This window comes from Balaenoptera borealis, assembly GCF_965194805.1.
Source record: "Balaenoptera borealis genome assembly, chromosome: 7".
NCBI lineage: Eukaryota > Metazoa > Chordata > Mammalia > Artiodactyla > Balaenopteridae > Balaenoptera > Balaenoptera borealis.
The window spans coordinates 53,407,259-53,423,210 of NC_138864.1; the positions used below are offsets into that span (position 1 = coordinate 53,407,259).

General features: G+C 36.7%; 1 protein-coding gene across 2 annotated transcripts in view; it reads right to left on the reverse strand.

The window, feature by feature from the left end:
• The window catches only part of ABCB1 (ATP binding cassette subfamily B member 1), a 99,015-nt gene that overhangs the window by 54,325 nt on the left and 28,738 nt on the right, over nucleotides 1-15,952 (reverse strand). Inside the window, exons 6-7 of one of the 2 annotated variants that reach the window (XM_082398191.1) lie at nucleotides 7,855-8,046; nucleotides 7,262-7,433 (exon numbers count right to left, since the gene is read on the reverse strand). In XM_082398191.1, coding sequence (XP_082254317.1) covers nucleotides 7,262-7,433; nucleotides 7,855-8,046 — 364 coding nt within the window. The remainder of the gene's footprint in view (nucleotides 1-7,261; nucleotides 7,434-7,854; nucleotides 8,047-15,952) is intronic. The other variant, XM_082398192.1, reaches the window with a different exon arrangement.

The window sequence follows — 15,952 nt, forward strand, 5'->3', positions numbered from 1 at the left end:
AGTCCTTTGTCAGATATATGATTTTCATATTATTTTTTTCCTAGTGTGTAGCTTGTCTTTTCATCCCCTTTACATGGCTTTCAGAGAGCAAAAGCTATAAATTTTGACGAAGTCTAATTTATAATTTCTTTTTAAGGATCAAGCTTTTAGTATCAAATCTAAGAACTCTTTGCCTAGGCCTAGATCCCGAAGATTTTCTCCTATTTTCTTTCTAAAAGTTTTATAGCTTTACATTTTACATATAAGTCCACAATCCATTTTTAGTTAATTTTTGTGTAGAGTGTGAAGTTTAGGATGAAGTTTTGGTCTTTTTTCTTTAACCTCTGGATGTCCAATTGTTCCAGCACTATTTTCTGAAAAGACCTTTCTTCTGCCATTGAATTGCTTTCGTACCTTCATCAAACATCAGCTGGGCATATTTGTCTAAGTATATTTCTGGGTTCTCTATTGTTTCATTGACCTATGTGTCTATCCCTCTACCAATATACTATAGCTATATAGTAAGTTTTAGTATCAGCTAGACATATTCCTCTCACTTTAATCTTCTTTGTCAAAATTGTTTTAGCTATTCTAGAGCCTGTATCTTTCCATATAAATTTTAAAATAAACTTGCTTACCTATGTCCACAAAAAAACCTGTCTGGAATTTTTTATAGGAAATGCCTTAAACCTACAGATCAGTTTGAAAAAAGAAATCAGCATTTTACTGTGTTCAGTCTTCTAATCCATGAACACACTATGTCTCTCCATTTCTTTAGCCTTGATTTCTTTCATCACATTTAATAATTTTCAGCATACAGATCCTATATATGTTTTGTGAAAGGTACACTTAAGCATTTCATTTTACTTGGAGTGACTCTAAATGGTATTAATTTTAATTTAACATTTAAATATTGGTTTATGCATGTTCATTGTTAGTATGTAGAAATGCAATTGATCTGGTATCCTCTGACCTTTCCAAACTCAGTTATTAGTCCTAGGAAATTGTTTGTAGATTCCTTGAGATTTTCAACTTAGAAAATTACATTATCTATAGTTTTATTTCTTCCTTTCTCATCTATATGCCTTTTATTTCTTTTTCTTGCCTTATTGCAGTGGCTAGAAGTTCCAGTACTTTGTTGAAACAGTGGTGAGCATGGCCTTCCTTATCTTCCTGATTTCCAATTTTTTTTTTTAAACTGAAGAGAGGGGTTGTTTATTTATTTATTTATGACTGTGTTGGGTCTTCGTTTCTGTGCAAGGGCTTTCTCTAGTTGTGGCAAGCGGGGGCCACTCTTCATCACGGTGCGTGGGCCTCTCACTATCGCGGCCTCTCTTGTTGCGGAGCACAGGCTCCAGACGCGCAGGCTCAGTAATTGTGGCTCACAGGCCCAGCTGCTCCGCGGCATGTGGGATCTTCCCAGACCAGGGCTTGAACCCATGTCCTCTGCATTGGCAGGCGGATTCTCAACCACTGCGCCACCAGGGAAGCCCCTTATTTCCAATCTTAAGGGGAAAACATTAAATCTTTCACTATTAAGCATGATATTAGCTGTAGAGTTTTTACAGATGATCTTCATCAAGTTGAGGTAATATCTTTCTATTCTTCACTTCCTGAGAGTTTTTTGTTTTCATCATCAATGTGTGTTAGGTACTGTCAAATGTTTTTTCTCTGTCAACTGATATGATCACACAGGTTTTCTTCTTTAGCTTATTGATATGGTAATAACATGGATTCATTTTTCAAATGTTGAAGCAGCCTTGCATAGCTGAAACAAATTCCACCTGGTCATGGTACATTATTCTTTCTATACATTGCCAAATCTGGTTTGCTAATATGTTATTGAAGAATTTTTATTCTTAGTCCATGAAAGATACTGATCTGCCATTTTTTTTTTTTGTATTAACTTTGTCTGGTTTTGGTATCAGGTTAATACTGGTTTCATAAAATGAGCTGGGAAGCATTCCTGCTTTTGGGGGAAAGAAGAAAAAGTCTTCTTTCTTCTGGGGGAGACTGTATAAAATTGGTGTTAATTCTTCTTTAAATGTCTGGTAAATCTTTCCAGTAAAATCATCCATGCCTGGAGAATTCTTTCTCAGGAGTGCTGAAGTTACAAAATAAATTTCTTTAATGATTATAGGGCTATGCAGATTGTCTATTTCATCTTAGTTGAATTTTGGTAGTTTGTAGTTATCAAGGAGTTGATCTCTAAGTTTTCGAATTTATGAGTATAAAGTTTTTTGTAATATTTCCTTTACCTTTTTAATATCTGTGGGATTTGTAGTAATATTCTGTATTTCAGTCTTGATATTGTGATTTGTGTCTTCTTTTTGTCAGTCTTGCTAATTTTATTGATTTTTTAATTTGAAGAACGTACTTTCTGTTTCCTTGATTTTCTCTATTACTTTCCTATTTTCAAGTTCAGTGATTTCTGCTCATACCTTTATTGTTTCCTTATTCTGCTTGCTTTTGTTTTATTTTGCTCTTCTTTTTTCTAGTTTCTTGAGGTAGGAACTTATACTATTGATTTTAGATCCTTGCTCATTTCCAATGTAGATATTTAATGCTATAAATTTCTCTCAACACTTCTTTAGCTGCATCCAAATATTTTGGTATTTTATGGTTTTGTTTTCATTCAGTTATACGTTTTTTCTTTGAAACTTCTTTTACAATCCATGGATTATTTTAAAATGTATTGTTTAATTACCAAATATTTAGAGACTTTCTCAGTGTTATTTGTTTCTACTGGGATACCACTGTAGTCATAGAAAACACCTGATGGTTTCAATTCCTTTCAATTTGTTGAGGTTTGTTTTACAGCCCAGGATATGATTTATATTGGTGAATGTTTAATGTGTATCCTACTGTTGTTGGGTACAATGTTTTATGAACGCCAATTAGATCCTATTGGTTGACTGTGTTGGTCAGATCTTCTATAGTCTAGCTGATTTTTTGTCTAGTAATTCTATCAATGCTGAGCAAGGATAATAAAATAATTGTGGTTTTTCTATTTCTCCCTTCAACGTTCTCAGTTTTTGCTTCATTTATTTTGAGTCTTTGTTACTTGGTGCATACATATTTAGAATCATTATGTCTTCCTAGTGGAATGATCCCTATTATCATTATGTAATGTTCCTCTTCTTTGTAGTAATTTTCTTTGTTCTGAAGTTTATATTATCAGATATTAATATAGCCATTCCCTAAAAAAAATGTTTGCATGTATATCTTTTTCCATCCTGTTACTTCCCTCTACCTATGTTGTTGAATTTGAAGTTTCTTGTAGGCAGCAGATAGCTGGTAGGTCATGATTTTTAAATCAACTCTGCCAATTTCTTTTTTGATTTGTATATTTTAACTATTTACATTTAAGGTAATTAATATGTGAGCCATTAAGTTTACCATTTTAGTATCTGTTTTCTATATATTTCCTCTGTTTCTCATTCCTCTGCTTCTCTTTTCTTGCCTTCCTGAGAGTTATTTGATCAAGTTTTAGGATTCCATCTTGATTTATTTATAGTGTTTTTGAATATATCTTTTCGCTTAGGTTTTGTAATGGTTGTTCTGGATATTATAATATTCATATGTGACTTATAAAAATCAACATTTTACCACTTATAATTTTTGGTTCAATCATCAAATATGATTTAGAAATCTCCTGGAGAAGGAAAAGCCCAAATTTCTGTTCTTTCTGTTGTTCCTTTTCCCTTCCTGATGCTCCAGTATTTCTTATATCACTTCCCTTCTGTTTGAAGAACTTCACTTAGCCAGTCTTTAATAGGAGGTATGCTAATGGAAGCTTCTTCTATAGTTTTCCATGATCTGAGAATGTTTTTATTTCCCCACCATTCCTGAAAAATACTTTTACCAAGTATTCAGTTGACAGTTCTTTTCTTTAAGCACTTGAAAAATATTTTGCCACTTCCTTCTGGTCTTTTGTGGTTTCAGATGAGAAATATATTGTCATTCAAATTGGTGTTCCTTAGTAGGTAATGTGTTGTTGCTCTTTAGCTGCTTTTAATTTTTTTCTTTGTCTTAAATTTTCAGTAATTTAATTACGATTTGTTTAATCATGGATTTCTTTGAGTTTATCCTGTTTAAGGTTAGCTTAGCTTCTTGGAGCTCAAGGTTTTTTGGGTTTTTTTTTATTTTTGGCTGCATTGGGTCTTCGTTGCTGCATGCGGGCTTTCTCTAGTTGTGTCGAGCAGGGGCTACTCTTCGTTTCGGTGTGCAGGCTTCTCATTATGGTGGCTTCTCTTGTTGTGGAGCACAGGCTCTAGGTGTGCGGGCTTCAGTAGTTGTGGCTCACAGGCTCTAGAGCACAGGCTCAGTAGTTGTGGCACATGAGCTTAGCTGCTCCGCAGCACGTGGGATCTTCTCCGACCAGGGATCGAACCTGTGTCCCCTGCATTGGCAGGCACATTCTTAACCACTGCACTACCAGGGAAGTCCCGGACCTGAAGGTTTGTCTTTCACAAATCTTGGAAATTTTCAGCGATTATTTCTTCCAATACTCCATCAGCCTTACTTTTCTCCTTTCTTTTGGGACTCTGATGGTAACAAATATTCTATCTTTTGTTATTGTCCAACGGGTGCCTGAGGCTCTTTTCATTTTCTCTGTTTGGGGGTGGGAGTGTGTGTGAATTCTATTGTTCTACCTCCAGGTATACTGATTCTTTCATGTCATCTCCACTCAACAAGATTAAGCCCATCCATCATGATTTTTATTTCTGCTGCTATATCTTTCCGTTCTCTAATTTCATTTTGTCCTTTTTTCATAACTTCTTTTTTCATTGCTAGTATTTTCTATTTTCTTTTGTTTCAGGAGAATGTGTAATTGATCAGTGAAGCATTTTTATGATGACTGCTCCAAAATCCATGCCAAACAATTCTAACACATGAATTACCTCAACAGTGGTCAGTTAACTGTTTTTTTCTCATTCAAGCTGTGATTTTCTTTGTTCTTGTGTTCTTCAAGTGATTTTTTATTATACCCTGGACATTTTGTCTATTATGTTAGGAGACTCTGAGTCCTATTTAAATCTTTTATTTTAGCAAGCAGTTACCCTGTTTGGGTTTAGCATGCAATTCTTGACCTACTTTTGTGAGCTGTGGTTCCAGTAGCAGTTTTACATTCAGAGTCTTTCTGGTATTATTTTTTGTCAGCATGGTTTATCTAGAGTTGCTGGGGCTCCTGCTTCTGCTACCTGAGGGAGTGGAAGTGGTTTCTTAAGGTCAGACCACCAGGTATCTCTTGTAGGGGCAGGATACGGTAGCTTCCCCTCCCTGTGCCCTCTAGCTGACCCAGTGTCTCTGGGTGGGGTTAGAGAGTTGCATGCAGAGATCAAAAGAGGCTTCCTGGAGTAGGAAGCTTGCTGGGACTAAGTCCCTTCCTGTTCTACACTCTTGCACTGGTGCCTCTGGGTTAGAGAAGACAGCCTCAGGCTCACAGGAGCTTCCTAAACTGGGCCACGTTTCTTTTTTAATATGGTTGACAACCAGATAATTTAAGAAATTTGTTTGAAACCATACCAAAAGCTTATGGCAGAGTAAACTTAGGTCTCCAGCAATAAGCCTAGGGCTCCATTTATTAAATAAATAGTTTCTGAAGCAATGCACAATTACTTATTAAGAGATTAACTTCCTGCTTTTCCCCGTAACTTAACTAGAACAAACATGAATATATTTTAAAACTGTTTCAGCAAATCCTGATATGAAGCATCTGCCACCTGACTTGCTTAATATCCTAGGAAACAGGAAAATCAATTAACACAAAAGCTTTTGCCAAATATTTCAACAGACTAATGCAGAGATACAATTTAGCCACCAAGAACACCACTTAAACACTGTGTTAGTCTCAGCAACAAATAACAGAGTTCTCAGAACTTCAGTTTCTTCCTCCATTAAATGAGATAATATCTCTACTTCAGAAAAATATGTATTTCATGCCTTTGAGGAAGAAGAAAAGATAATATGATAGAGTGAGGGGAAAAATATTCTGTAATATTCTACAACCTCCTTCTTCATATATAGAAAATATTACAGTTAAATACTGCAAAAGGCATAATATTTGCTAATTCCGGGGGAGATTAAAATATGTTGTTATTTTATTCTCTGAAATTCCCTGGGATTTTTTACACTAAAAAGCGGGATCTGGATGACAAGGTCCTATTGTATAACACAGGAAACTATATTCAATATTCTGTGATAAACCATAATGGAAAATATGAAAAAGAATGTATATATATGTATAACTGAATCACTTTGCTGTACAGCAGAAATTAACACATTGTAAATTAACTGTACTTCAATAAAATAAGTTTCTTAAAGAAGAAAAATATGTATTTGCCTGACACAGTTGATACTAAAAAAACGGCAGTTATTGTTTACAATAACAGAACAATATCCACCCTACAGCATTAAGTTTTTTAAATTTCTTAATATTTACAGCCTGATTTATTTTGTGTTAGGCTTGGCTTTGGCTGGCCCTCCGTTATTTTATGACCTTTTGCCACATGAATGTGTAGTGCTTTCTCTAATTTTTCTTTTTCTCTAAGAAATTACATACTGGGCCAATCTCTCCACTGCCATCCACTCTTACATGAAATCAGTTTAAAATGAACACCACACCCAGTCTTGAAAGAGAAAGGCCTGTGTGCGGAGGTAGGGAGGGCCATTTGTACTGCTTTGCCTTTGTGACTGGGAGAAAGAACTGAAGACTCTGGATTACATGCATATGGGACTAGAAGATACTTCTTTTTAAAAAACTGTTTTCACACCAAGGGATTTAAGTATGTATAAACACAGTCATTTGTAACGCTGACAAAACTGTTCAATCAATTTTCAAATTAAATAAAATCTATAAAAACATTCAAATCAATAATGGTTATTGAATGGGACCTATGTGTTGTTCACTGAACTTGAAGCTCTTCCTGGATCTCTCTACTTATGAATATGGAACTGCCTACCAGGGAACACAGCTCGCCAAAAGCTGAGCATGCCTTTTACATGAAGGCAGAGGATGAGATGGGAGAGCTACTTCCTTCTTTCTCATCCCTTCCCCAAATAACTGCAGGGCAAGGACAGCACAGAGTCCTGGTAGGTATAGGACTCAGGGAGATTGCACCTGCTTATTCCCACTGATTGTGAAGAGAAGGTTAGAAACCAAGTATCAAATATAGAGTCAGGGTCATCATGTGAGAAAAACAGCCTTCCGCTGCGTGGAGTTATGGGGTGTCTCGGGAGTGGAGACAGCTTAAAATCTGGATTCACAGGCTTCACCTACCTTTGCCCAGATAGCAGCTGACAGACCAAGAACAGGACTGAGGGCTAAAATCACAAGGGTTAACTTCCAACCTTGTGTAAATCCTACTATAAAACCGGTGAAGAATGTTGCCATTGACTGAAAGAATATTCCAATTTTGTCACCAATTCCTTCATTAATTTTGGAGACGTCACTAAAAGAAGAGACAGTGTTAGAAATAAACATCAGAATTGTGAACACAGAACTTTTCTCCTGAATCTAGCTGGTTTTTTTGTTTGTTTCAGTGTGGGGTAAATTAGTTTACATCTAGGATCTTGCACAGTAATGTCCCCAGCAAGCATCATGTTGCTGCTCTAATGCACACTCCCAGAGGATTTTCCTGAGTCTGGCAAGTCCAACCCCTCATTCACCGCTAGTCACGCGGGTCCCCTCATACCCTGCCAGCGTTCTGGGAATGAAAAGATGAGTGAGACACGATTGCGGCTCAGAAGGAATTTCGTTTCATAATTACTTCTGAGGGATGCACTAACGTCTCCTAACAGATCTGATGACTTCTCTTTCATTTTTTAAGAATAAGAAGCACGTCGGAGTTCGACATAAACCCAGGTACTTACTCTGTGAGCCGGGTGTTAAGCTCCCCAATGTCATGCACATCAAACCAGCCTATCTCCTGCCGCATGATAGCATGAAAAAACTGTTTTCTAATTTTGTATACTTGTCTTCCTGCTGCCAGGCACCAGAATGAAACCTGGATGTAAGCGGCGACAAGCACGCCAGCACCGATTCCACTGTAATAATAGGCGTACCTGAAAAACGACAAGAAAACTGCACATGCTCTGCTTTCTCATCAATGCACCTTTCCACAACAGACCACTCATCCTGCCTTTTTTGGTTATCTGGCTATCTTGACCTCCTTCACAAGCAGAGTTGATGGTCGGCATCCAACTATGGCTGCCCTGTTACAGTGTAATGGTTAAGAGTGTGGTTTCTGTTCTGGCTCAAAGCCCCGCTCTTCACTTAACTGCTGTGTAGCCTTGTTTAACCTATCTAAGCCTCAGTTTTCTGACTGGTAAAACGGAGATAAGAACTATAACACAGACACAACAACAGTCAGCTCTACCCACCACCAGAGCCTCCCATCAAGCCTCTTAGATAGCCTCAACCACCAGAGGGCAGAGAGCAGAAGCAAGAAAAACTACAATCCTGCAGCCTGTGGACCAAAAACCACAGTTACAGAAAGACAGAGAAGATGAAAAGGCAGAGGGCTATGTACCAAATGAAGGAACAAGAAAAAACCCCAGACAAACAACTAAATGAAGTGGAGATAGGCAACCTTCCAGAAAAAGAATTCAGAATAATGATAGTGAAGATGATCCAGGACCTCGGAATAAGAATGGAGGCAAAGATTGAGAAGATGCAAGAAATGATTAACAAAGACCTAGAAGAATTAAAGAACAAACAAACACAGATGACCAATACAATAACTGAAATGAAAACTACACTAGAAGGAATCAATAGCAGAATAACTGAGGCAGAAGAACGGATAAGTGACCTGGAAGACAGAATGATGAAATTCACTGCTGCGGAACAGACTAAAGAAAAAAGAATGAAAAGAAATGAAGACAGCCTAAGAGACCTCTGGGACAACATTAAACGCAACAACATTCGCATTATAGGGGTCCCAGAAGGAGAAGAGAGAGAGAAAGGACCAGAGAAAATATTTGAAGAGATTATAGTCGAAAACTTCCCTAACATGGGAAAGGAAATAGCCACCCAAGTCCAGGAAGCGCAGAGAGTCCCATACAGGATAAACCCAAGGAGAAACACGCCGAGACACATAGTAATCAAAGTGGCAAAAATTAAAGACAAAGAAAAATTATTGAAAGCAGCAAGGGAAAAACGACAAATAACATACAAGGGAACTCCCATAAGGTTAACAGCTGATTTCTCAGCAGAAACTCTGCAAGCCAGAAGGGAGTGGCATGATATACTTAAAGTGATGAAAGGGAAGAACCTACAACCAAGATTACTCTACCCGGCAAGGATCTCATTTAGATTTGATGGAGAAATCAAAAGCTTTACAGACAAGCAAAAGCTAAGAGAATTCAGCACCACCAAACCAGCTCTACAACAAATGCTAAAGGAACTTCTCTAAGTGGGAAACACAAGAGAAGAAAAGGACCTACAAAAACAAACCCAAAACAATTAAGAAAATGGTCATAGGAACATACATATCGATTATTACCTTAAACGTGAATGGATTAAATGCCCCAACCAAAAGACATAGACTGGCTGAATGGATACAAAAACAAGACCCATATATATGCTGTCTACAAGAGACCCACTTTAGACCTAGGGACACATACAGACTGAAAGTGAGGGGATGGAAAAAGATATTCCATGCAAATGGAAATCAAAAGAAAGCTGGACTAGTTATACTCATATCAGATAAAATAGACTTTAAAATAAAGACTGTTACAAGAGACAAGGAAGGACACTACATAATGATACAGGGATCAATCCAAGAAGAAGATATAACAATTATAAATATATATGCACCCAACATAGGAGCACCTCAATACATAAGGCAACTGCTAACAGCCATAAAAGAGGAAATTGACAGTAACACAATAATAGTGGGGGACTTTAACACCTCACTTACACCAATGGACAGATCATCCAAAATGAAAATAAATAAGGAAACAGAAGCTTTAAATGACACAATAGACCAGATAGATTTAATTGATATATATAGGTCATTCCATCCAAAAACAGCAGATTACACGTTCTTCTCAAGTGCACACGGAACATTCTCCAGGATAGATCACATCTTGGGTCACAAATCAAGCCTCAGTAAATTTAAGAAAATTGAAATCATATCAAGCATCTTTTCTGACCACAACGCTATGAGATTAGAAATGAATTACAGGGAAAAAAACGGAAAAAAGACAAACACATGGAGGCTAAACAATACGTACTAAATAACCAAGAGATCACTGAAGAAATCAAAGAGGAAATAAAAAAAATACCTAGAGACAAATGACAATGAAAACACGACGACCCAAAACCTATGGGATGCAGCAAAAGCGGTTCTAAGAGGGAAGTTTATAGCTATACAAGCCTACCTAAAGAAACAAGAAAAATCTCAAGTAAACAATCTAACCTTACACCTAAAGAAACTAGAGAAAGAAGAACAAACAAAACCCAAAGTTAGCAGAAGGAAAGAAATCATAAAGATCAGAGTGGAAATAAATGAAATAGAGACAAAGAAAACAATAGCAAAGATCAATAAAACTAAAAGTTGGTTCTTTGAGAAGATAAACAAAATTGATAAGCCATTAGCCAGACTCATCAAGAAAAAGAGGGAGAGGACTCAAATCAATAAAATCAGAAATGAAAAAGGAGAAGTTACAACAGACACCGCAGAAATACAAAGCATCCTAAGAGACTACTACAAGCAACTTTATGCCAATAAAATGGACAACCTGGAAGAAATGGACAAATTCTTAGAAAGGTATAACCTTCCAAGACTGAACCAGGAAGAAACAGAAAATATGAACAGACCAATCACAAGTAATGAAATTGAAACTGTGATTAAAAATCTTCCAACAAACAAAAGTCCAGGACCAGATGGCTTCACAGGTGAATTTTATCAAACATTTAGAGAAGAGCTAACACCCATCCTTCTCAAACTCTTCCAAAGAATTGCAGAGGAAGGAACACTCCCAAACTCATTCTATGAGGCCACCATCACCCTGATACCAAAACCAGACAAAGACACTACAAAAAAAGAAAATTACAGACCAATATCACTCATGAATATAGATGCAAAAATCCTCAACAAAATACTAGCAAACAGAATCCAACAACACATTAAAAGGATCATACACCACGATCAAGTGGGATTTATCCCAGGGATGCAAGGATTCTTCAATATACGCAAATCAATCAATGTGATACACCATATTAACAAATTGAAGAATAAAAACCATATGATCATCTCAATAGATGCAGAAAAAGCTTTTGACAAAATTCAACACACATTTCTGATAAAAACTCTCCAGAAAGTGGGCATAGAGGGAATCTACCTTAACATAATAAAGGCCATATATGACAAACCCACAGCAAACATCATTCTCAATGGTGAAAAACTGAAAGCATTTCCTCTAAGATCAGGAACGAGACAAGGATGTCCACTCTCACCACTATTATTCAACATAGTTCTGGAAGTCCTAGCCACGGCAATCAGAGAAGAAAAAGAAATAAAAGGAATACAAATTGGAAAAGAAGAAGTAAAACTGTCACTGTTTGCGGATGACATGATACTATACATAGAGAATCCTAAAACTGCCACCAGAAAACTGCTAGAGCTAATTAATGAATATGGGAAAGTTGCAGGACACAAAATTAATGCACAGAAATCTCTTGCATTCCTATACACTAATGATGAAAAATCTGAAAGAGAAATTATGGAAACACTCCCATTTACCATTGCAACAAAAAGAATAAAATACCTAGGAATAAACCTACCTAGGGAGACAAAAGACCTGTATGCAGAAAACTATAAGACACTGATGAAAGAAATTAAAGATGATACCAACAGATGGAGAGATACACCATGTTCTTGGATTGGAAGAATCAACATTGTGAAAATGAGTATACTACCCAAAGCAATCTACAGATTCAATGCAATCCCTATCAAATTACCAATGGCATTTTTTACGGAGCTAGAACAAATCATCTTAAAATTTGTATGGAGACACAAAAGACCCCGAATAGCCAAAGCAGTCTTGAGGCAAAAAAATGGAGCTGGAGGAATCAGACTCCCTGACTTCAGACTCTACTACAAAGCTACAGTAATCAAGACAATATGGTACTGGCACAAAAACAGAAACATAGATCAATGGAACAAGATAGAAAGCCCAGAGATTAACCCACGCACCTATGGTCAACTAATCTATGACAAAGGAGGCAAAGATATACAATGGAGAAAAGACAGTCTCTTCAATAAGTGGTGCTGGGAAAACTGGACAGCTACATGTAAAAGAATGAAATTAGAATACTCCCTAACACCATACACAAAAATAAACTCAAAATGAATTAGAGACCTAAATATAAGCCTGGACACTAAAACTCTTAGAGGAAAACATAGGAAGAACACTCTTTGACATAAATCACAGCAAGATCTTTTTTGATCCAACCTCCTAGAGTAATGGAAATAAAAACAAAAATAAACAAGTGGGACCTAATGAAACTTCAAAGCTTTTGCACAGCAAAGGAAACCATAAACAAGACGAAAAGACAACCCTCAGAATGGGAGAAAATATTTGCAAATGAATCAACGGACAAAGGATTAATCTCCAAACTATATAAACAGCTCATTCAGCTCAATATTAAAGAAACAAACACCCCAATCCAAAAATGGGCAGAAGACCTAAATAGACATTTCTCCAAAGAAGACATACAGACGGCCACGAAGCACATGAAAAGATGCTCAACATCACTAATTATTAGAGAAATGCAAATCAAAACTACAATGAGGTATCACCTCACTCCTGTTAGAATGGGCATCATCAGAAAATCTACAAACAACAAATGCTGGAGAGGGTGTGGAGAAAAGGGAAACCTCTTGCACTGTTGGTGGGAGTGTGAATTGATACAGCCACTATGGAGAACAATATGGAGGTTCCTTAAAAAACTAAAAATAGAATTACCATATGACCCAGCAATCCCACTACTGGGCATATACCCAGAGAAAACCGTAATTCAAAAAGACACATGCACCCGAATGTTCATTGCAGCACTATTTACAATAGCCAGGTCATGGAAGCAACCTAAATGCCCATCAACAGACGAATGGATAAAGAAGTTGTGGTACATATATACAATGGAATATTACTCAGCCATAAAAAGGAATGAAATTGAGTCATTTGTTGAGACGTGGATGGATCTAGAGACTGTCATACAGAGTGAAGTAAGTCAGAAAGAGAAAAACAAATATCGTATATTAATGCATGTATGTGGAACCTAGAAAAATGGTACAGATGAGCCAGTTTGCAGGGCAGAAGTTGAGACACAGATGTAGAGAATGGACATATGGACACCAAGGGGGGAAAACTGCGGTGAGGTGGGGATGGTGGTGTGCTGAATTGGGCGATTGGGATTGACATGTATACACTGATGTGTATAAAATTGGTGCTTAATAAGAACCTGCAGTATAAAAAAACAAACAAAACAACTAATACTAAACTTTCATTGGGTTATTTGTATGGAAATATGTTAATATAAATGTTTCAGACATTACATGAAATTTCTAAAAATCTTATATTTGTATTTGTATGGAAATATGTATGGAAATATGTTAATATAAATGTTTCAGACATTACATGAAATTTCTAAAAATCTTATATGTTCTGGTATAATGTTATAAGTCATAATCCTAGTTATTACTTTAAAATGTATATCTCAGAAATAACTAATTTTCTTGTCAACTGCATTATTATGAACTTTCATCAAATCTTTAACCGTGGTCATTTTTAAGTCTTTTGTCATTTACAGACAGTTCTGGGTGTACTCTGATGATTTTGCAAATATGTTCCTATAAAAGGGTTTCATCTTCAAGAAATTCATGGAAAAGACTCTGACAAGTACAGGTTTCTGGTAAGTGACTGTACTGCTGAACTGAATGAATAAGCATTTTCAGAACTCTAATGAAAAACTGATGAACTCATAAAAGTGCTAACAAAAGATCAAGATGAAAAAAAAATTAATTATATGGGACTGAGTGAACTGATGAGGATGAGTATAATTTTTGTGACTTTCTGTCTGAATTAAAAAAAAAAAAATCCCACAAGGACTCAGAGGCAAAGAATATACAAATCAATTTTCACTGCAAAGTAAAGGAGCTGTTACAGTGGAGGATTACTGGACTGAATGTCAATATTATGACATAGTATGAGTGTGTTTCATGTTTGGTAATTGCAATCATTGTTGCTTTTGTTGTGGTCATCCATGTACAATGCTTGGTGTCAGTCTATTTATCTCTTGTAAAAATAAAATACAGTGTGTATGTGTGAAAAAAAAAAAAAAAAAAAAAGAACTATAACACAGTGGGACTTCCCTGGCAGTCCAGCGGTTAAGACTCCACGCTTCCACTGCAGGGGGCGCGGGTTCGATCCCTGGTTGGGGAACTAAGATCTTGCATGCCGCGAGGCACGGCCATTAAAAAAAAAAAAACTGTTACACAGTAATGTATGAATACACTTGGGCCCATGCCCAGCACATAGTTAGCACCCAGAGAATGCCGGTTATTGTGAAAGACTTGTGTGGTGCCTTGAAGCATCACAGCATCAGGTAACCTACCACTGTCATCCTGCGTACTTGGATTACCTCCATATCAGCTGATGAGCACTTGGGGTGGTTTCTGCACATTGGAGAATGGAAAGAAGTGACAGAATTTGCCAGAAAGTGGAACCAAGAGATGGAAATGGTCCCCTGATCTTTTGGGTTATTAATCTGGCAGAGCTTACGTGCCACGAGACAACTGAAAATGAAAAGTATTTTTATATCATCTGCCCAACTGGCCATCATAAGTTATCCTGAAATGCTTAATGAATCAAGTAGCAGTCCTTCCAGTTTAAATTCTAAAAATAAAGAACATGAGCATCTTCTAAACCCAGACCCTTGACCATCTAGAAATGCTAAATTTGTGTTTCCTCATCTGAGTCTTCATGCTGAAAAAAGCAAGCAACTCATGGGCTTCACTAAGCACTTACATTTTAGGTAAAGACAAACATGCTAAAATGAAATACAGGATTCCAAAATTCCCATTTTTAAAAGTTCACTACTTGCCACCCTCAAAGAAAAATGCTTGTATAAACCATGCAGAAGCTATAAAAATGGCAGTGTGAAAAAGAAACGAAATTGAGTTATTTGTAGTGAGGTGGATGGACCTAGAGTCTGTCATACAGAGTGAAGTAAGTCAGAAAGAGAAAAACAAATACTGTATGCTAACACATATATATGGAATCTAAGGGAAAAAAAAGAAAAAAAAGGTCATGAAGAACCTAGGGGCAAGACGGGAATAAAGACACAGACCTGCTAGAGAATGGACCTGAGGACACGGGGAGGGGGAAGGGTAAGATGTGACAAAGTGAGAGAGTGGCATGGACATATATACACTACCAAACGTAAAACAGATAGCTAGTGGGAAGCAGCCGCATAGCACAGGGAGATCAGCTCTGTGCTTTGTGACCACCTAGAGGGGTGGGATAGGGAGGGAGGGAGGGTGGGAGGGAGATGAAAGAGGGAAGAGATATGGGAACATATGTATATGATTCACTTTGTTATAAAGCAGAAACTAACACACCATTGTAAAGCAATTATACTCCAATAAAGATGTTTAAAAAAAAAAAATGTCAGTGTGATAACCAGATAGTTGCTGATGTCAATGTTTGCAACTTGGTGTAAACATATCTTCCCCAAGCTATACCTGGTAATTTACAATGTATTTATCAGGGAAGATGTAATTAGAATACTAAATTTTAGTTAATAGATAACAATATTTAATTATTATCCAAGTGTTAATGATATAGCAAGAGATAGTTAAAAAGAAACCTCATTTAAGAAGTAGAATGCGTGCTTTGAGAATGAATTAATGTATTGTAGGCCGTCAGTCTATGTTTACTCAAAACACACTTGTGTTTAAGCATT